We start from the raw sequence: 22,055 nt of genomic DNA, 5'->3' as shown, positions 1-22,055 counted from the left end.
ATTAAGTTTTAAAAATTCGAATAAAATCCATTTCTTGGAATATGAGTATGAAAATTTCCCAATGTGTTAATATAAGTATCCTCTTTCCAATGAACCAACCCGTTTTGAAAAATAACTTTTAGTTTTTGAGAAAACAATATTTCAAGTTTTGATAAAATTTTCAATGTTGCAATTTTAATCGATAATTTTCAAAATTCGCTATAAAATTAATTTCTTGAAGGATCTTTGTGGAAATATCACCAATTATTAATTAAAGTTTGCTCTTTTGCATGCAAAAAGACGTTTTGGAAAATCGCTTTTAGTTTTCGAGAAATAAATTTTTGAAATGATTTTTTTTTTGAATTTTGCAATTTTCGCTGATTAAGCTTTAAAAATTCGTATAAAATTTATTTCTTGGAATATGAGTATGAAAATTTCCCAAAGTGTTAATAAAAGTGTTCTCTTTCCAATGAACCAACCCGTTTTGAAAAAATAACATTTAGTTTTTGAGAAAACAATATTTGAAGTTTTGATAAAATTTTCGATGTTGCAATTTTCATCGATAATTTTCAAAATTCGCTATAAAATTAATTTCTTGAAGGATCCTTGTGGAAATATCACCAATTATTAATTAAAGTATCCTCTTTGTAATGCAAAAAGCCGTTTTGAAAAATCACTTTTAGTTTTTGAGAAATAAATTTTTGAAATAAACAATTTTTTCGAATTTTGTAATTTTCGCCGATTAAGCTTTAAAAATTCGTATAAAATCTATTTCTTGGAATATGAGTATGAAAATTTCCCAAAGTGTTAATAAAAGTGTCCTCTTTCCAATGAACTAATACGTTTTGAAAAATTACTTTTAGTTTTTGAGAAAATAATATTTGAAGTTTTGATAAAATTTTCGATGCTGCAATTTTCATCGATAATTTTCAAAATTCGCTATAAAATTAATTTCTTGAAGGATCCTTGCGGAAATATCACCAATTATTAATCAAAGTATCTTCTTTTTAATGCAAAAAGCCGTTTTGAAAAATCACTTTTAGTTTTTGAGAAATAAATTTTTGAAATAATCGACAATTTTTTCGAATTTTGCAATTTTCGCCGATTAAGTTTTAAAAATTCGTATAAAATCGATTTCTTGGAATATGAGTATGAAAATTTCTCAAAGTGTTAATAAAAGTGTCCTCTTTCCAATGAACCAACTCATTTTGAAAAATAACTTTTAGTTTTTGAGAAAACAATATTTGAAGTTTTGATAAAATTTTCGATGCTGCAATTTTCATCGATAATTTTCAAAATTCGCTATAAAATTCATTTCTTGAAGGATCCTTGTGGAAATATCACCAATTATTAATTAAAGCATCCTCTTTTTAATGCAAAAAGCCGTTTTGAAAAATCACTTTTAGTTTTTGAGAAATAAATTTTTGAAATAAACAATTTTTTCGAATTTTGTAATTTTCGCCGATTAAGTTTTAAAAATTCGTATAAAATCCATTTCTTGGAATATGAGTATGAAAACTTCCCAAAGTGTTAATAAAAGTGTCCTCTTTCCAATAAACCAACCCGTTTTGAAAAATTACTTTTAGTTTTTGAGAAAACAATATTTGAAGTTTTGATAAAATTTTCGATGTTGCAATTTTCATCGATAATTTTCAAAATTTGCTATAAAATTCATTTCTTGAAGGATCCTTGTAGAAATATCACCAATTATTAATTAAAGTATCCTCTTTTTAATGCAAAAAGCCGTTTTGAAAAATCACTTTTAGTTCTTGAGAAATAAATTTTTGAAATAAACAATTTTTTCGAATTTTGTAATTTTCGCCGATTAAGTTTTAAAAATTCGTATAAAATCTATTTCTTGGAATATGAGTATGAAAATTTCCCAAAGTGTTAATAAAAGTGTCCTCTTTCCAATGAACCAACCCGTTTTGAAAAATTACTTTTAGTTTTTGAGAAAACAATAGTTGAAGTTTTGATAAAATTTTCGATGTTGCAATTTTCATCGATAATTTTCAAAATTCGCTATAAAATTAATTTCTTGAAGGATTCTTGTGGAAATATCACCAATTATTAATTAAAGTATCCTCTTTTTAATGCAACAATCCGTTTTGAAAAATAACTTTTTGTTTTTGAGAAATAAATTTTTGAAATGATCGACAATTTTTTCGAATTTTACCATTTTCGTCATTTAAGTTTTAAAAATTCTTATAAAATCCATTTCTTGAAGGATCAATTATTCGTATAAATGATATAAACAAATTTTTGATGTGAAAAACATAGTTTTTAATTGCCTTTCTGCTCTAACTAAGTTTCAATGAATGGTATTAGCTTCATTAATTATTGATTTTGAGGTTGTCAAAGAGTTCGATGGTTCCGGTAATCTTCCTGTCATTCATTTTCAACTTGTCTTACTTCAAATCACTCTCCTATAGCAACCTAACTTTGTAATATAAAATTTAACAACCCACAGCAACAAAAAAGCTCCTTCGAGCCGGATTTGAACCAGCGACCTATGGATTTCAACTTTCAAATCTTCTACAGTCCACCGCTCTACCAACTGAGCTATCGAAGGATGTTAAAAATTAATATTCTTGGAGGATTCGTCGAAAGTTCGACTTTATACATCTAAATACTCGATCTTAATCAACATTTATAACGTTATTTAATAATCCTGACCTTCCCCTCCACTTTTCTTCCTTATTTTTAACATTTTAAACCTTGAGTTGGGTTATTTTTGCTTTATAAAAACAAAACGGATTAAATCAAAATATTTATTAGATTTGTTTATTTAAGTATATAAAATAAATCATCTTGATAAATAATACCCAACAATTAAGAATAAACGAAGTTTAAGAACATTAATTTTTAAGCCAAATCTTTAGCAGCACTAAGAATATGCCTAGAAATGACAAGTCTCTGAATTTCAGCGGTTCCCTCATAAATTTGGAAAATTTTCGCGTCCCTCATCAACTTTTCAACGGGATATTCACTATTAAAGCCGTTTCCTCCAAAGATTTGAACAGCATCTGAAGCACATTGATTCGCAATGTCTCCGGCGAAACATTTAGCGATCGAAGCTGAGTAACTATTTCTTATCCCGCAATCGGTTTCCCAAGCACCTTTTTTCCATCCCAAACGAGCCAATTCAACATTAATCGCCATATCGGCCAATTTGAAAGCGATGGCTTGATGGTGGGCTATTGGGACGCCAAAAGCTTTTCTTTCTAAAGCGTATTTTGAAGCTTCGTGTAAAGCTCGAGCTGCTAAACCAGTTGCGGCAGCTGCAACTGAAGGTCTTGTTTTGTCGAATGTCGACATGGCGATTTTAAAACCGGCTCCTTCGCCGATTAACACATTTTCTTTGGGAATTCGAACATCTTCGAAGGTGATTCCCCGCGTATCTGACGCCCTTTGCCCCATATTTTGTTCTTTCCTTCCGGGGATTACCCCAGGCCAATCTCTTTCAACGATAAAACCTGTGAATGCTTTGTTCGCGGGACATTTCGGGTCAGGATGGGTTCGTGCTAAAACAAAGTACCAATTTGCGACTCCACCGTTGGTTATCCACATTTTTTGGCCGTTTAGGATGTATTCGTCGCCTTTTTTCTCGGCTTTAGTTCGAACGGCGTTTACATCGGAACCTCCTGATGGTTCAGTTACAGCGTAAGCCTTTGTAAATTAAATTTTAGATAAATAAAATTTGTTTTGTTAAAACTTACCGCTACAATAGGTTCGTCGATTAATCTACCTAGATATTTTTTCTTTTGCTCTTTATTTGCGGCCATAATAATCGGTGCTTGCTAAAAAGTTAATTTTATTTAAACGATTTTGATTTTTTTATTGAAATATACCCCTAAATTAGTTCCGGATACTGCAGTTTGAATCCCGCTGCATCCGAAGCCGAGTTCTTCGTCGATTAAACCAGATTCGAAAGCGGTTAATTCGGTGTTTCCTTCAATTAAAGATATCCTATTATTTGATATTATTTAAGCTTAGTTATCTAATAATTATCTGTTAGATAAAATTCATAACAACATTAAACACTTTGACCTTTGATACAAAAAACGCGTAATTTATTTTTGTATAATTTACCAAATTCAGCTGGAATGTGCCTATTTGCTAACCCCAACTTCCACATTCCCTTAAAAATCGGCCAAGGATATTCCCCCGTTTTATCATAATGAGCTGCTTTAGGAATTATTTCGTCTTTAACGAATTTCTTTATTAATTCGTGGATTTCTCTTTGACTATCAGATAACTCAAAATTATATCCAATTGATGATGGTGTGGAAGAAAAGGCTCTCAACGATGGTTTCAAACATGTTTTAAAAATCTAAAATAAATTAATTAAGAAACATTTTTTAAATTCGTTTAAATACTTGTTTACCTTATTTAAATGGGCCATGTTAAAAAATAAAAACACCGTTTTTAAAGGAGAATTACATGCGTGCGCGACGCTTTAACACTGAAGTGTATTTATAGAATGTCAACGTTTATAATTGTGTGGCTCAAGGGCAAAGTCCAACGAGAAAGTGTGGATGGATTTAATCCAGCTTATCATAAACGATATGAAATGATAAAAATGTAATATTAAACCAAGGTACCTATACAACGAATTTATACAACGATATAAATCATTAAAGTATTTTTTTTTAAATGGATGAGTTGGGAAATTTTTTATCACAAATAGGACTAAAAATTAATCTCGTTCGTAATATATAGTACCTCGTTATTTTTTTTTTAAACATTAAATAATATAGTTCCGAGATATTAAGACAAAGAAGTTGGGGGGAAAACAAATAATTTCTAAATATTATAGTAAATAATTAAAAAACACGTCAAATGAGCCCAAACTCGACATATCTAAGTGCTTTGACCCCCAAGATATCTTTATTTCTAAAAAATCAAGATGGCCGAAAACAAAACACTAATTATTACGCCATCTTTGTTTTTAAACGTGAATTTTATGATAGATAAAGGGTGTGGTACATAAAATTAGGTTAAAATTTTCTGATGTTTAAGAAAATGTTGTTTGTTTTGATGTTTTCCTTAAATTTGATCAACTTTGTAGTAACAAAATTGCAACAATATAAGGTTGTTTTCAGTGAAACATAATGTTGTTTTCAAGAAAACTTTCTCTTCATAAAGGAAGCGATCTTTCTTCGTCTACTACATTGCAATGCGATGAAATAAACATTCCATGGAAGATTTTCACTACTACATTACATTACATAGAATACATATCGGGTAGGCGGACCAACCAACCTTGCACCGCGACCCTAAGGATCTATTGTACCCCGATAGATATCGTTATCAAATTTCACCGTGCAGTCCAATGCTCTTAACGAACATTAATACCTTGCTCGGCGAAAGGTCATTCAGATCTTTTGAGGAGATAAACTGCGACCCAAAAATCGAGAATCTGATACGGTTAACGGCAGGGCAGTGGCATAAAACATGCTCAACCGTCTCTGCTTCCTCCGCACATAGTCGGCATTCAACATCGTCGGCTAAACCCAACAAGTTGAGGTGTGCTTTTAATCGGCAGTGCCCAGTAAAAACACCCATTAGAACTTTTATGCTACTACGGGCAAGTCCTAATATATTCCCGGGTCTCATTCCAGGAGAACTGGTCCACAGTAGGCGAAGTCTCTCTTCAGCCCACAGTCCAATCCTATATTTGGCCATCGCAAATGATGGTTCCGGTCCCACAAACGCTTCAGCGCTGCCATCTCGTGCTAGCTTATCTGCCGCTTCATTGCCAGCAACCCCAGAGTGACCCGGGACCCAGATCAGAGAGACTCTGTTATCACAACTCAGTGTGTTTAATGTTCTCTTACAATCATTAACCAGAGCCGACACCGTTTTCACGGCTTGCAGCGCCTGGAGAGCGGCTTGACTGTCTGAGAAAATTCGTACTGTCATGTTCTTCACCCCTCTTTCGAGAAGGATTTTAGCACCCATGTCAATAGCAAATACTTCCGCCTGGAATACAGTACAGTACGTACCCAGGCTGTAGGCTTGCTTAATTCGAGGTGTCTGGCAGTATACTCTCGCTCCTACCCCTTCAGGCGTTTTTGATCCATCTGTGTACAAGCAAATGTCTGCCCGAACCAGAGAATTTTCATTTTCGATCCAGGACTGCCGCTCAGGCAGTACAATCTGGTATCGAGCGTTAATCACTGATAGTGATACCGCCAAATCTGACGGCATTGATAGCACAGTATCAGTGCTTATAATGTCTTCCGCAGCCCATTGGTAGGACATGTCGGAACAGTTTTGAGCATATTGCTTAAATCTGTAAATGGTTGTTCTAGCCACTTTCTCTATATGCAAATGCAGAGGAGATAGGCCAAGCAGAACCTCCATTGCTAGAGTTGGCGTTGTGCCTATCGCACCAGAGATTGCCAATCCAGCTACTCGTTGAATTCGTGAAAGTTTACTGATAACTGAAGTCTGTCGGACTTTCCTATACCAGGCTGCTGCTCCGTATGTGATCATAGGTCTAACCACAGTCACATAGAGCCAGTACAGTCTTTCAGGGGTAAGACCCCAATTTTTTCCACAAAGACTGCGACAAGTCCACAAGGATAGTCTAGCTTTGTGCAAAACTCTCTGCAAATGTCCATTCCATGACAGGGTTTTGTCTAGGATTACTCCTAGATATTTGACTTCCTTTGAGAAAGGAATTTCTTCACCTTGGATAGTTGGGCGGATTAGTCCATCCAACTTTCGCTTCCTGGTGAAGGGCACAACATTTGTCTTTTGCGGGTTTATTGAGAGGTTCTCTCCCTTACACCAAACGCAAATGGTATCTAGGGTAACCTGGAGGACTTTAGATATCCTCGGCAAACAGGTTCCTTTGACCATAACGACAATGTCATCAGCATAAGCTTGTATTTCCACACCAACGCAGCCACCTCCCGGCCTGAAGCGTATCGTATCACCGTGGAGTGAAGTAGAAACTATTCTACTATCTAGCATATTGCGGATCCAACCCGCTATAGTTGCTTCCACTCCCCTGTCAAGAGCAGCTCTTTCAAGAGATTGTGGTATTGCGTTGTTGAACGCTCCCTCTATGTCCAGAAACGCACAAACCAAGATTTCTTTATCCTGCAGCGTCCTGGATACTCTACCAACTAAGTTGTGTAGAGCCAATTCTGCTGATTTTCCCGCTTGATAAGCATACTGGTGGCGACTCAGTGGACCAGATACCAATAGCACCGTACGGATATACCGTTCCAGAACTTTTTCAAGGGTTTTCAGCAGAAATGCCGTTAGGCTGATGGGTCGAAAGGCATTAGAAGTAGGGAGCGAACGGCCCGCTTTGGGTATGTAAGATACCCGTACCTTAGTCCATTCTGCCGGCACATATTTCCAGGCGACACTCGCTCTGAAAATTTTTACCAAAATTGGCAACAACAATGACCTCCCCTGCTGTAACAAAGCAGGAAAGATATTGTCTTCTCCAGGCGATTTGAACGGCTTAAACGTTTGAATTGCCTGGTCCACGGATGTGTAAGTGACGACTTTTCTAGCCACACTCCAAGGCAAAACTCCAAGGCAAGGCAAAGCGCCCCTCCGTATTTGAGGGGCGCTTTGCCTTGCAGGAATAGCCCGCTGTGGCATTATCGGTCCTCATGATCAGGCTTCCTGGGAAGTGAGTCTACATTAGAAGCTCCAACGAGGCTCTGCTAGAGTCCGTAAAACTACCGTCAGGCCGCCTAAGTGAGCCCAGGGGTGGTGCCGGATTTCTAGCGAGAATCTTGTGAATTCTTGCACTGCTGGGTGTGTCTTTCACTCCCTCACAGAACCTCCTCCAAGACTCTCTTTTTGCCTTACGTATGTTTTTGGTGTAATTCGTTAGAGCCTGTTTATATTTCTCCCATTCACCTAATGTCTTGGCCCGGTTGAAAAGCTTTCGGACCTCTTGTCTTTCGGAGCTAAGAGATTCGTTCCACCAGGGTGTGCCCCGATTACTACTTTTCACCTTCAGTGGACTGCTACTGTGATATGCAGAGCGAATTGCCACAGAGATCTGCTCCGTGGCTATTTCAACCTGATCACAGTTCCTAACGGTTGCAATAACACTAGTTACGTTATCTGCAAGGCAACTCTTAAACAGATCCCAATTAGTGCTACGGGGATTACGGTACGTACAGTCCGATTTCATCCCTAGATCAATTTTAAATTGAATATGTCTATGATCTGAACACGACGGTTCAGAGGATACCTTCCAGGAGGTTATCTTAGAGCTTAATATAATTGAGCTGAACGTAATGTCAAGTACCTCTGCTCTATTTCTGGTAACAAAGGTTGGTTTGGCGCCTACATTATTAACAGTAAGCCCCTCCCCTAATAGGTAGTCAAAAAGTAACTCACCTCTTTCATTTGTGTTGGTGCTTGCCCACATTGTGTGGTGGGCATTGGCGTCACATCCAACAACAACTTGCAGGTTATTCCTCCGGCTGTAGGCAATTATGTCTCGCACAGCGGCCGGGGGAAGGTCATTTTCCGTTCCGGGGAAGTATGCCGAGCAGATGACAATTTCTGTCCAGCCCTTCTCACCTCGGATTCTCAGAACCGCAGCCACACAATCGCGGTCGCTATGCTCTGAGATTAAGAAAGCATTAATGTTGTTCCTGATAAGTAAACAAGCTCTGGGTCTATCTCCTGAGCAAAGTAACTTACCGGATAAATTACCGAGTCCGCTGATGCGCCCGGTATTGGCGAGCCATGGTTCCTGAATGAGGGCAATATCAATTCGCTCACTCATCCATTTTTCACTACTATATGGAAGATGAAGTTTTCGCAATGTCACGGCAATGTGAAGAGGATATTCAATTAGCACTTAAATCATTTTACTTTCATGAATTTGTTCATCCTTGCAGCGATTTCGAGGTCGACCCTGGAATTGTCTCCCTGTCACGTTAGACTCAAACATTCTTTTTTGGTAGCCATTCTCATGGTATGTCGAATCCACCTGAAACGTTGGGTCTTTATAAAGCGTACAATGTTTTCTCTCTCTCTCTCTCTCTGGCCATTCCCCTCGCTCACATATTGGTCTGAATATTCGTCTGATTAGTTTCTTTCAAAAACAAGAATTTCTTTGTATCGCTAGCTGTCAGGCTCCACGTTTCTGATTCATATGTAGTTTTCCAAGTAGTTTTTTGTCTTCTATCAATAGTATCTAGCTTCTACAAGCTGTTTTTAGTTATCTACCAACAGTATCTAGCGTCTGCAAGCAGTTTTTAGTCATTTACCAACAGTATGTAGCTTCTGCAAGCACTATCTAGTATTCTACAAGCAGTTTTTAGTCTTCTATCAACAGTATCTAGTATTCTTCAAGCAGTTTTTTGTATTCTACTTACAATATCTAGCTTTTGGAAGCAGTTTTTAATCATCTACCAACTGTATCTAGCTTCTGCCGGCAGTATCTACTATTCTCCAAGCAGTTTTTTGTCTTCTACTAACAATATCTAGCTTCTGGAAGCAGTTTTCAATCATCTACCAACCGTATCTAGCAGCTCGATCACGTCTGATCACAAGTTGAGAGACTGAACCCCAGGTCGCTTGTGGCCAAAGGCTCACCTTGATGTTACTAAAAGTTAAGAGACTGAAGCCGAGGTATTTGATTAAGAATACATATTTTAATGCTTTCTACTATATCATTGACGACAGACGGAAAATTTTTGGCAAGGTGCATTAACTCAAAGACACTAACTATCCCTATCAGTATGCTTATTAAATAAAAAAATTTGCTGAACCAGCTTTATACAACCTAGTGGGTAGAATATCACCATTTTTTAATGAGCAACTATTGCTTTGTACATTCTTAGACATTCAAGGGGCGTTTAATAACACAATATCGCAATCTTTGCATCTCTAATAGAGGGGGAAATGAGCTAGATAGACTCTAGATAGTAATAGACTCTGGATGGCATTAAGATTATCCAACACATTTAATTGACTTCGAAAACGTTTTATTAATCATTTTAAATCTTATTTAGATATTAAACATTTTAAACGATTCTAACCTCATTTTGACAGGTTTATTTTGACGTTTCTAACCTCACTTTTACCATTTTATTTAACCCTTGTGTTTTATTACTTTTTTGATATCTCCAACCTTATTTTTACATTCAAATTGTTTATTTTAACTTTCATGGTTTGCATTAATCATTGAAATAATTAATTTTATCGTTTTTATTTTTATTGTGACATTTCTAACCTATTTTTAATCTATCATTAATCGATGCTTCAAATACAACGTGTTAATTAATTATCGTACGAGACAGTAATCAACATTAACTTCAAAAACTGTTTATAATAAAAAATATTAAGATATATTTTAATAATTAAAAAAATTTTGTATTTTCTTTCGAGATAGGCAGCCAATATTACACAGTCACATGGGTTACGATAATTAATTAACACAGTTTATTCTTCGTTTATTGATCTCTTCGTGTTGCTTTTATTGTTTTAATCAAAATTAATTTCAATTTTAATAGAATTGTAAATAATTTTGATTAATTTTTCGTAAAAAATGATTGGGGGAGATTGATTTTCAAAGTTGGCAATACAAATTTTGACAGATTTTTTTCCACTTATTTTATTTCAATATTTTTATTAATTTAATCATAAAAAAATGTGGTTTATTAATATTAACACAATCTAATGAAGGCTTTTTTAAACCCCATAAAAATTAATCAATTAAAAGGTAATTATTGCATCAATTTATTGGCGCCAAGAAGCTTGTCAAAAATGTCCAACAAAGCAACATCTTGTTATTTAAAATCAATCGAGAACCCAGGAACTAAATTAAAATTAGAAAATGATAAGTTATTCGAACTTGGACGCAATGAACCATCAAAAATTATCGATCCTAAAGTTTCAAGGAAGCAACTTCTTCTTAAAGCGAACTACGAAAGTAGAATTGTTAAATGTGTAGCGAATGGAACGAATTTATCAGGATGTGATGGTTTTGCTTTGGTGGAAAATAAAATGTATCTTCTTAACGATAATAGCATCTTGGAGGTTTTAATCGGTATCCATCAATTTGAGATTATTTTTGAGCCAAAAATTTTAGAAGAACCACCCACTAAAAAGCCAAAAATTGTTAGAGCTTTAAGTGAAGAATCCGGGTTATGGGAGACTATTGATCAATCCTTACTAATATATACATCACCTCAATTTTTAGATTCTTCATTTGGTACATTAAAAGACTTAAAAGTTGCTGGTTTTGATATGGATGGAACTTTAATAACAACAAAATCAGGTCAAAGATTTCCTGTTGATTACAAAGATTGGAAGTTATGGTCCCCAGAGGTGAAATTAAAATTAAATCGGTTGTCTGACAAAGGTTATATGATTGTAATTTTTTCTAACCAACTCCGTTTGGGGAAAGAAAACGCCAAATATGTTCCGTTTTTTAAGAAAAAAATTGAAAACATTTCCAAAGAATTTAATGTTCCTTTAAAAGCTTTTATAGCTACACAACGAGATATTTACAGAAAACCTGCCCCTGGGATGTGGGATGTTTTAAAACGTTCTTATCCTAATATTAATGATGATGAAAGTATTTTTGTTGGGGATGCAGCGGGTCGCGAAAAAAATTGGGGTGTGGGTAAAAAGAAAGATCATTCTTTAGCAGATAGATTATTCGCGTTAAACATTGGGATTAAATTTAAAACCCCTGAGGAATTTTTTTTGGAAGCACGATCAGTTCCCTTTCAAATGCCTTCCTTTGATCCCCGAAATTTAAGCTGTTTCAATCAAGAAATTCCATTAGAATCTGATAAACAAGAAGTTATCATGATGGTTGGTTGTCAAGGTTCTGGAAAATCTTATTTTTATCAACAAAATATAGCACCTCACGGATACATTTTAATTAACAGAGACATGTTGGGGTCAAAAGAGAAATGTTTGAGGCTTTTAGATGAGGCTTTAAAGACAGGAAAATGTGTCACCATCGATAATACTCACCCAAATAAAGAATCGCGAGCGCAATACTTAAATGTTTGTAAAAATTATGATGTTCCTGTTAAATGTTTTGTTATGAAAGTTCCTTCGAAACAAATTAAGCATAATAATTATTTTCGTACCATCACAGATAAGAATCACGCCGTTATTAGCGATATTTTAATTAATACTTATTTAAAAAACTTTCAATACCCCGATTTAAACGAAGGGTTTACGAAAATTTACGAATTCGAGTTTAATCCGAAATTTAAAAACGTTGAGGACGAGAAATTGTATAAAATGTTTTTGTTAGAGACTTAAATAATAAATAAAAAAAAACACTAAATTCTTTAAACAAGTTTTTATTTAACATTGTTCTAATAACCAAGATACTGCTAGCAGAAAACATTTCAGAGTAAATACTATTCTTAATAGGAGACTAAATGCTGCTGAGATATTGGTAATAGAATGTTGGATACCTCTGGTAAAAGAGGAAATACTCCTACATACTGCTGATAAGATTAGATTGCTTCCAGAAGGCTAAATGATCAAATTTTGTCATCTTCCCAACAGCGTCAAAACTCCGCCACACTCATCCTAAGATGACCTAATAACCCTGGCTTCAAAAATCGGTATAAATGCCGTTGACGCATCGCAAAAATCCATAATATACGTCAAATACTACTGGCAGAAAACATTTCGGACTATGTACTGCAGCTTGAACCTCAGATACTCTTAATGAAAGACTGAATAGGGCCAATAGAAGACTAGATATTGATGGCAGAAGCTTAGATACTCTTAATAGAAGATTAAATATTGCCAAAAGAAAACTAGATGTTGTTTGTAGAAAACATATCAGACTAGATACTGCTGCCAGAATCTTAGATACTCTTAATAGAAGACTAAACATTACCAATACTACTGGCAGAAAACATTTCGGACTATGTACTGCAGCTTGAACCTCAGATACTCTTAATGAAAGACTGAATAGGGCCAACAGAAGTCTAGATACTGTTGCCAGAAGCTTAGATACTCTTAATAGAAGACTAAATATTGCCAAAGAATGTGGATAACAACAAGAAAAATACTGAGAAGACACGAAGAAATTCCTACAATTATCCATAACGGGAATCAGTTCTCTACTGATGAAGGAAAAACTCAAGCCTTTGCTGATTATCTTGAGTTAACATTTACTCTTCACATACCTCAAGAAAGCATGTCTTCTTCTGTTACTATTCAAACATACAATAAAACTCATCTTCCGCGAATAGAAAGAGTAGATGAAGAAGTAACAAATGAAGAAATCAGATATTTAATTAACAATCTACCCAACAGAGAGGCCCCAGGGCATGACCTTATACCAAATCTAATTCTAAAACACCTGATATCTTTAATTCATGTTTAAAAATTAGTTACTTTGACTTGGAAAAATGCTGGGATACTAATGTTTCCCAAGCCAGGAAAACAGAGCACTCTTATATCTAATTACCGTCCTATAAGCCTCTTACCGACTCTCTCAAAATTGTTTGAAAAAGTTATAATACGAGGACTTCAAGATCAGCTGCTGGAAAGAAATGTTTTCAAAGGTTTTGAAAATAAGCAATACACCACTATCACCTTTTTAGATGTAGCTAAAGCCTTTGAGATTAAAATTCAAACTATTGCATGTAGGTCTAGATGACTATATTACCGCAATACTTATGTCATATCTTCAAGAACGAACTTTTTGTGTGAGAATAAATGGGACCTATTCAGATACAAGATGTATTAGAGCAGGAGGTATATTGTCACCAACTTTATTTAATATATTTATACCGTGCCAAAGATGCAATGAAAAAGCTCTGTTTGCTGACGATATGTTGATTATGACCCAAGGTAGTGATTTGGAAGAAGCTATACAACAGCTACAAGATGCTATTAACGACGTGCAGACATGGCTTACTCAAAGATTGTTAATCAAAGATCTTTACCGAAATCCAACACGCATTGTAATCAATAACACAGAACTTCATTAGAATAAAGACAAAGCTGTCAAATACTTAGGCCTGCATCTTGATCAACGATTAAATTGGAGTATTCACCTAAACAACAGATTGAATTTGGGATATGCTCGATTGAAACAACTATTTCCTCTAATAAACAGAAAAAGTTATCTGAAAACGCACTGTGTTGCTATATAATGCTTTAATAAGATCCCCTATGCTTGCCCGGTATGGAGTAATGCTTCAGCAACTGTCGATACTGCTACCAGAAGCTTAAATACTCTTAATAGAAAACTAAATATTGTCAATAGAAGACTAAATGCTGCTGGTAGAAGCCGAGATATTGGTAATAGAAGGTTGGATATCACTGGTAAAAGAGGAAATACTCCTTGCAGAAAGCTACATACTGCTGATAAGATTAGATTGCTTCCAGATGACTAAATGATCAAATTTTGTCTTCTTCCCAACAACATCGGCAACGTCAAAACTCCGCCCTCAAAACACTCTCATGCTAAGACGACCTAATAACTCGGGGTTAAAAAATCGGTATAAATGCCGGTGCCGCATCGGAAAAATCCATAATATACGTCAAATACTACTGGCAAGAAATTCCCTTCAAGAACTCATGAAAACTTGCTTTATTTAACTTATAATACTTATTTAAAAAACTTTCAATACCCCGATTTAAACGAAGGGTTTACGAAAATTTACGAATTCGAGTTTAATCCGAAATTTAAAAACGTTGAGGAGGAGAAAATGTTTTTATTGGAGACTTAAATAATAAATAAAAAACCACAAAATCCTTTAAACAAGTTTTTATTCTTTAACATTGTTCTAATAAACGAGGATATTATCAAATAAAACGTTTCCTGTGACTAATAAAAATGAAATGAATTGTTTTTGTAATTGTAAAACTATAATCACAGATACGCTTGTGGATTAAAAAAAAATTAATTGTTTAAAAAAAGAGGATGTGGCTAAAAAAATACTTGGATGTGGATTAATTTGTTACATTTTAATAGGATTGAAATACTGACACAGCCTTTCTACTTGAACAAAAAAAAATCATTTAATTCTAATTTGAAAATAAAAATACTGCTTAATTTGTTAGATCCAAATCATCTTTGTTCATGAACTCGTTGAATGAGATCTAAACGATTAATTATCAATCGTAAAAAGGAGAGCTTACTAAATATCAACTGTGAAAAAACACTCCGGAGCGTTTTATTTTAATATAATTTTTTGTAACAGCAAATTTAGAATTATTACAACTTTTATTTTACTTTTCAGGTTTCAATCCTGAGAGACGCTAATCCTCTAATAGAAGTACTAATGAAGGTACTTCAAGACTTTATTATTATTATAATTTTTTTTTACAAGATTAATTAATTAATCTACAAACATCAAACTTTCAAACGAAAAGTTGCCCCGAATTTCTAATCTAGTTACTATTAAAGTAAAATGTATCAAGGGGCTAAAATTGGTTTTAATAAATATTTTTTTTTAATTCGAAAACATTTATAAATTGATTAGACATGCTGTTCCTCGGTTATATTCTTTTTTCTTTTCTCGTTGACCTGCCCTGTGATGCAGGAGGTTAAGATGTTGTAAAATCTGGGTTCTTTAGGATCTAATTCGCCGTTCATTGTACATTCTGAAGCTTGCCTGTGTAACGTTTGAAATCGTCGATATCTTTTCGTAGCTGGTAATATAAATAGTAAGAGACCAGATAAGCCAATGAAAAACCCAGATAGGTAGAAAGATAAATCGTATTTTCCTGTTATATCAAAAATCCAACCTAAAAAAAAATATTTATTAATTATTTTTTAATAAATTAAAATGTTTTCTATTTTCTTCCCCAGATTATTAAGGAAAACCCACCAGGAAGGAAAATATACAAGGGAATGTAGAATTGGGATTAAATTAAGAGGATGGAGCAGATACTCGGTATGTATGTATTTGCTTTTTATTAATTTCCCTGCTGATATTAACAACAGATTAGGAAATGTGTCTAAATCAAGCTAATCTAATAAATGTTAGTCTCCTTGGTTTATTTTTAAAGAATATCAAAATTTGTAGGCCGCCATAAGTACTGTTGAATATCTCATGACTCATAATCAAAAAATGAGGGTTACACAATAAATAATTCTTAGTTATAAAAATGCCTATAATAACATTAGGCATATTACTAATGCATTTCAGCCATTGTTTAAATTGCTATTACATCATTAATGATGATATCTACACATTCGAATAAGCTTTGTTTCCAAGGCAAAATTGCTCAAAATTGTTGAAAAGATTCCTTTATCTATAAATATTGAGGTTGAAACATAGAACTCTCAAGAAAGTTGGGCTCTCACCCACAGAAATCTTGTTACAACTTTTACTTCGTCTAAATGATACTGTTAGCAAAGGACTTGCATTAAATATATGTGGCAAAACTAATAGCGGACTAAGTACCATTGCAATAGAACTAAATATTCGTAGTACATAGCTAGATATTGCTAGCAGAAGACATTTCAGACTAGAAGCTTAAATACTCTTAATAGAAGACTAAATATTGTCAATAGGAGACTAAATACTGCTGGTAGAAGCCGAGATATTAGTAATAGAAGGTTGGATACCTCTGGTAAAAGAGGAAATACTCCTTGCAGAAAGTTACATACTGCTGATAAGATTAGATTGCTTCCAGAATGCTAAATAATCAAATTCGGTCATCTTCCCAACAAAATCGGCGACGTCAAAACTCCGCCACACTCTCAAATACTGTCAAATACTGTTGGCAGAAAACATTTCGGACTATGTACTGCAGCTTGAACCTCAGATACTCTTAATGAAAGACTGAATAGGGCCAATAGAAGACTAGATATTGATGGCAGAAGCTTAGATACTCTTAATAGAAGATTAAATATTGCCAAAAGAAAACTAAATGTTGTTTGTAGAAAACATATTAAGACTAGATACTGCTTCCAGAAGCTTAGATACTCTTAATAGAAGACTAAATATTGCCAATACTACTGGCAGAAAACATTTCGGACTATGTACTGCAGCTTGAACCTCAGATACTCTTAATGAAAGACTGAATAGGGCCAATAGAAGACTAGATATTGATGGCAGAAGCTTAGATACTCTTAATAAAAGATTAAATATTGCCAAAAGAAAACAAAATGTTGTTTGTAGAAAACATATTAAGACTAGATACTGCTTCCAGAAGCTTAGATACTCTTAATAGAAGACTAAATATTGCCAATACTACTGGCAGAAAACATTTCGGACTATGTACTGCAGCTTGAACCTCAAATACTCTTAATGAAAGACTGAATAGGGCCAATAGAAGACTAGATATTGATGGCAGAAGCTGAGATACTCTTAATAAAAGATTAAATATTGCCAAAAGAAAACTAGATGTTGTTTGTAGAAAACATATCAGACTAGATACTGCTGCCAGAAGCTTAGATACTCTTAATAGAAGACTAAATATTGCGAATACTACTGGCAGAAAAGATTTAGGACTATGTACTGCAGCTTGAACCTCAGATACTCTTAATGAAAGACTGAATAGGGCCAATAGAAGACTAGATATTGATGGCAGAAGCTTAGATACTCTTAATAAAAGATTAAATATTGCCAAAAGGAAACTAGATGTTATTTGTAGAAAACATATCAGACTAGATACTGCTGCCAGAATCTTAGATACTCTTAATAGAAGACTAAATATTGCCAATACTACTGGCAGAAAACATTTCGGACTATGTACTGCAGCTTGAACCTCAGATACTCTTAATGAAAGACTGAATAGGACCAATAGAAGACTAGATATTGATGGCAGAAGCTTAGATACTCTTAATAGAAGATTAAATATTGCCAAAAGAAAACTAAATGTTGTTTGTAGAAAACATATTAAGACTAGATACTGCTTCCAGAAGCTTAGATACTCTTAATAGAAGACTAAATATTGCGAATACTACTGGCAGAAAAGATTTAGGACTATGTACTGCAGCTTGAACCTCAGATACTCTGAATGAAAGACTGAATAGGGCCAATAGAAGACTAAATATTGATGGCAGAAGCTTAGATACTCTTAATAGAAGACTAAATATTGCCAATTTCAAATCAAGCCGAGTACTGACATTTTAAGTTAGACTGATAGACTAAAATATATTTAATTTAAAAATATTTACCTGCTATTGGCGGTCCAATTAAATTAGCGATACCTTGTACTAGCAAGAGTAACCCATAGGCATTCGTAAATTTATCAAGGGACAGCAAATCGACCAAGATAATACATGTTAAAGAGTAATTGGCAGCGATAAACAGACCAAAGGCTCCGGTTGCTACTAAAAGTGCACTGTACGATCTTAAAATCGGTATAAACGCCGTTGCCGCACCGCAAAATCCCATACAAACAGCATAAATAATCCCCGCGTCAAATTCCGGACGATCACCAGCCCAACCCAGCATTATCTACAACAAAAACCCACCACTTTCAAATAAACACGTCAAAATGAAAAATCAAAAAACTTACCTCTCCAATCATATTAATAATTCCTATATTACTAATCAAAAACGATCCGACTTCTTTGGGTAACTCAATGGTATTGGCGTAATCAGATAGATACACGTAGGGTACATCGTACCAAGTGTATAACAAAAAATTCGAAATGGCAAATATTAAAAATTTTGGATCGGCGAAATGTGAAAAGTCAAACATATCAACTAAAATCTTCTTTAAATCCCGAAAGCCGCCGAAGAAGTCGTGTTTTTCTTTCGCAATGGTGGTCATTGAATTCCGGTAAATATCCGGACAAGAAGAAGCTCTTAATCGATACCGATTGATGTTCAACATGGCTCCGCGATAGGTTAAAGAGAGTCGGTGTACTCGTAAATCTTTTAAATAAGCCGGTTGGACCGTTTTTTTGGCGTGAATCATTCGAGGAGGTGAAATATCGCTACGTTTTAACCACCATAAAAGGGCGGCATCGGACGATTGATTTTGTATCGGTGGTGGGTTAACAGATAGAGGAGAAGGCACAGAGTGTTTCTGTTGGAGAAGGTGAGCTTCGTTTAATCGACCGGAATCGCTGAAACTTCTCGATTGGGTTAATAAATTAGGGTAGTTATGCATTAGTACGTTGTAAACGTTGGGGTTTTTCGATAGCAGTTCTAAAACTTCAACAGGGACTTTCTCCCCGTTTTTAACATACGTTGGGAGATTAACTAAAGAGCTTGATAAGCGATCGTGACCATGAAGTTCGTCTTCGTCTTCATGATGAGGATTTTCATTCGCTTCTAAAATGGGTTGTAAAACACTCGCGGTGTTCGTGCTATTGCTTACAGAGAAAGTATCCGCTGATGATTGACTCTTTTTCTTTTTTAATATTTTATTTTTCTTTCGTTCTTTCGATTTTAAACTGCTCGGAGTCCACGGAAGATCCCGCATCAAAGCGCCACAAACAGCTAAATTTAAGAATAAACCGGCCAAAATCAATGTGGTACCTCTCCAACCATAATGATCCAAAAGTAATTGTATTAACGGTGCAAAAATAAATGTGCCAATCCCACTTCCGCAAACCGATAAACCAGTTGCGAAAGATCTCTTCTTATCGAAATAATAAGCTACTATTACAACGGACGCCACATAACATAAACTTAGCCCAAATCCGGCGAAGACACCAAAAGTAATAATCAATACTTCCATGCTATTCGACATAGAGCTAATCACGAATCCTGCGGCTGCCAAAACGGAGCCGGCCATTGTTACAGCTCTACAACCGTATCGATCTGTTAGAAATGAAGCTATTGGGCCGGACAATAAAGGCATAGCCATAAATAAACTGCCTATCCATGAAGTCTTTGCACGATTTTCACCGAAATACTCGAGAAATTCAACGAAAATAACTCCAAAACTAAACGTTATCCCATCAGCTATTAAATTAACAACGAACGACGCTGCTACAACTACCCAACCCCACCCACCATCGGGTGGACGTGCTTCGGAGATTTCAATTGATTTTTCACTACTTGAAGAGCTACTCGACGAAGAACTATCACTATCAATAGACGATGGACTAGGTTGCTCTTTTATGGACTCATCCTCATCATCAACATGATCAAATTGAACGTGAAGAGACGATTTCTCTCCATCGGGCGACACAGTGGATACTTTTAACGATGAAGGAAGAAGTGCATCAACTTCTTTATCATTCGGGTATAAATTGGTGAACTGCAACTTAAGGGGTTGCTTATACGGGGAACCGTTTGTAATAATATGATTGATGTGATTGTTGTTATTGTGGCTCGTGGTCGTTGATTCAACGGCGGCACTAACACTCGCGTTCACTGGTAAAGAGTCTGTTCCACTGCCTGCGGTACGGGCAGTGGATGCAATAGTGTCCAATTTTTTCTCGGCCATTCTTGCAGATCTCTGCTAAATTGCCTACGCGAAGAAGCAAGGCGCGAGATTGTGTCGGTTTGGTCTATCATGCGGGCTAACGACGCAGCCGGATGGCTACTAGGCGGGTAAAGATGATGAACTGCCATGCGGGGTGATCCCAAGAGTTCTGTAGAATTCCTACAAAAAAATAAAATAGTATCAATTTTAGCCATACTGTTCACAGCGAAATTGAAAGTGAAAAATGATTAAGTTAAAAATTGTTACTAATTAAATTCTACTAAGATAATCCAACACCACCCCAGCCTGGCTCCTGATCAGGCCACTACTTCTTCTTACCACCATTTTCAATACTAAGATAAAAACAACTTTCTCTTTAAAGACGTAGAAGTCAAAGTAAGTTGCATTGAAAGCTTGCTTGTGTAGTGCCTAGACATTGTAATTCTAAACTTGTTTTTTTAAGATTGAAGACCAATTAGACCGCGTTATGCATCACTTGACTAAGCGACAAAAGAATAATGTTGAGAAAAACGGGATTTTCATTTTTATCTGTCTAAAAATATAAGATTTCTCAGAATAGACAGGCTCAAACTATTGAAAATTGTCTGGTGTCTGTCCATTTTTATCACAGAACACTGATGATAGCTATCACAAGCATTTTTATACATACAAATCGACGACTATTTTTAATCAATGTGAAATGACCCAAAAAAACACTTTAAAAATTAACTTCAGTTATAAAACTTCTATTATATGATAACTAGGGCACGGAACTTTTGTAACAAAACGATACGATTTTCCCCCTCCACTCGATCTGATTAAAAGAACAGCATACTGTTCAGTGGGAAATTAAAATTTCAAGTTAGAAAAAGATTGTGTTAACAAAAATTGTTCCTGAAACAATTCTAAACAAACTTTGTCAACATTTTTTTTTGATTAAATCAATAATTAAGGAGATAAACTTAAAATAATAATTTTTCCGTTTTTACACATAATTATTCTTAGATGCTTAATTAATAGAGATGTAAAATTTTTTTATTGAGATAATTGATTCAAAATCGAAATTGAAACAAATTTTATTTAAAACATTTTTTGATAGAAACAATAATTATTGATATAATTAATTTTGATAGCATACTATTCAGAGGGAAATTAAAATTTCAAGTTAGCAAAAAATTGTATTAACAAACACTGTTCCTGAAGTAATTCTAAACAAATTTTGTTAACAACATTTTTTGATTAAATCAACAATAAGGATATAACCTCAAAAATATTAATTTTTATAGCATACTACTCAGTGGGAAATTAAAATTACAAGTTAGAAAAAAATTGTTTTAACAAACACTGTTCCTGAAGCAATTCTTAACAAACATTGTTAACAAAATTTTTTGATTTAATCAATAATTAAGGAGATAACCTCAAAATAATAATTTTTCAATAAGGATATAACCTCAAAAAAAATTTTATATATATATTTTTGTTGAGAAAATCGTTTTAGAATTTAATTTAGAACAACTTTTGTATGAAATTTTCTGCTGAGAACGAGTGGAGGGGGGAAATCGTATTGTTTCGTTACAAAAGTTCCGTGCCCTAATGATAACTGATAACTAACTTCAGGTATAAAATGTCAACGTCAATTTTGACATATTTGTAATCTATGTGAAAAATCCTTTAAAATGAGTCCAAACATGATAGGTTTAATTCCAATATTACTCGAGATATAAACAACTTCCGGTTTGAAA

The 22,055-nt window shown here is 34.6% G+C and overlaps 4 protein-coding genes, 1 long non-coding RNA gene and 1 other non-coding gene across 6 annotated transcripts in view; 2 read left to right on the top strand and 4 right to left on the bottom strand.

Annotated features, from left to right (window-relative positions):
* The window catches only part of LOC111426112 (uncharacterized), a 40,382-nt gene extending 22,274 nt beyond the window's left edge, over window positions 1-18,108 (top strand). Inside the window, exon 5 of the long non-coding RNA XR_011640250.1 lies at window positions 15,785-18,108. This is a non-coding gene — a long non-coding RNA (uncharacterized lncRNA). The remainder of the gene's footprint in view (window positions 1-15,784) is intronic.
* On the bottom strand, window positions 2,462-2,551 carry TRNAY-GUA (transfer RNA tyrosine (anticodon GUA)). Its single transcript is given in 2 exon segments — window positions 2,462-2,497; window positions 2,515-2,551. It is a non-coding gene; the product is annotated as a tRNA-Tyr (tRNA).
* On the bottom strand, window positions 2,737-4,473 carry LOC111426109 (medium-chain specific acyl-CoA dehydrogenase, mitochondrial-like). Its single transcript, XM_023060475.2, has 5 exons — window positions 4,367-4,473; window positions 4,072-4,312; window positions 3,831-3,931; window positions 3,699-3,779; window positions 2,737-3,648 (listed from the first exon to the last, which is right to left on the bottom strand). Exons 1-5 carry the CDS (start codon window positions 4,382-4,384, stop codon window positions 2,845-2,847), a joined length of 1,245 nt encoding a protein of 414 aa, XP_022916243.1. The 5' UTR covers window positions 4,385-4,473; the 3' UTR covers window positions 2,737-2,844.
* LOC139429736 (uncharacterized) lies at window positions 7,567-10,209 on the bottom strand. Its single transcript, XM_071195761.1, has 2 exons — window positions 8,671-10,209; window positions 7,567-8,592 (listed from the first exon to the last, which is right to left on the bottom strand). Exons 1-2 carry the CDS (start codon window positions 8,753-8,755, stop codon window positions 7,646-7,648), a joined length of 1,032 nt encoding a protein of 343 aa, XP_071051862.1. The 5' UTR covers window positions 8,756-10,209; the 3' UTR covers window positions 7,567-7,645.
* Window positions 10,554-12,286, top strand: PNK (Polynucleotide kinase 3'-phosphatase). Its single transcript, XM_023060472.2, has one exon. The coding sequence runs from the start codon at window positions 10,657-10,659 to the stop codon at window positions 12,259-12,261; it is 1,605 nt and encodes a 534-aa protein (XP_022916240.2). The 5' UTR covers window positions 10,554-10,656; the 3' UTR covers window positions 12,262-12,286.
* LOC111426106 (monocarboxylate transporter 12-like) lies at window positions 14,723-20,334 on the bottom strand. The gene is made up of 3 exons (XM_023060470.2): window positions 18,448-20,334; window positions 18,104-18,386; window positions 14,723-15,720 (listed from the first exon to the last, which is right to left on the bottom strand). Exons 1-3 carry the CDS (start codon window positions 20,332-20,334, stop codon window positions 15,452-15,454), a joined length of 2,439 nt encoding a protein of 812 aa, XP_022916238.1. The 3' UTR covers window positions 14,723-15,451.
* Window positions 20,335-22,055: the final 1,721 nt, after the last annotated feature.

The sequence above is a fragment of the Onthophagus taurus genome, chromosome 5, assembly GCF_036711975.1.
Source record: "Onthophagus taurus isolate NC chromosome 5, IU_Otau_3.0, whole genome shotgun sequence".
Taxonomy (NCBI): Eukaryota; Metazoa; Arthropoda; class Insecta; order Coleoptera; family Scarabaeidae; genus Onthophagus; species Onthophagus taurus.
Note: the sequence above shows the minus strand (reverse complement) of the source record. Positions and strands in the feature narration are given on the sequence as shown.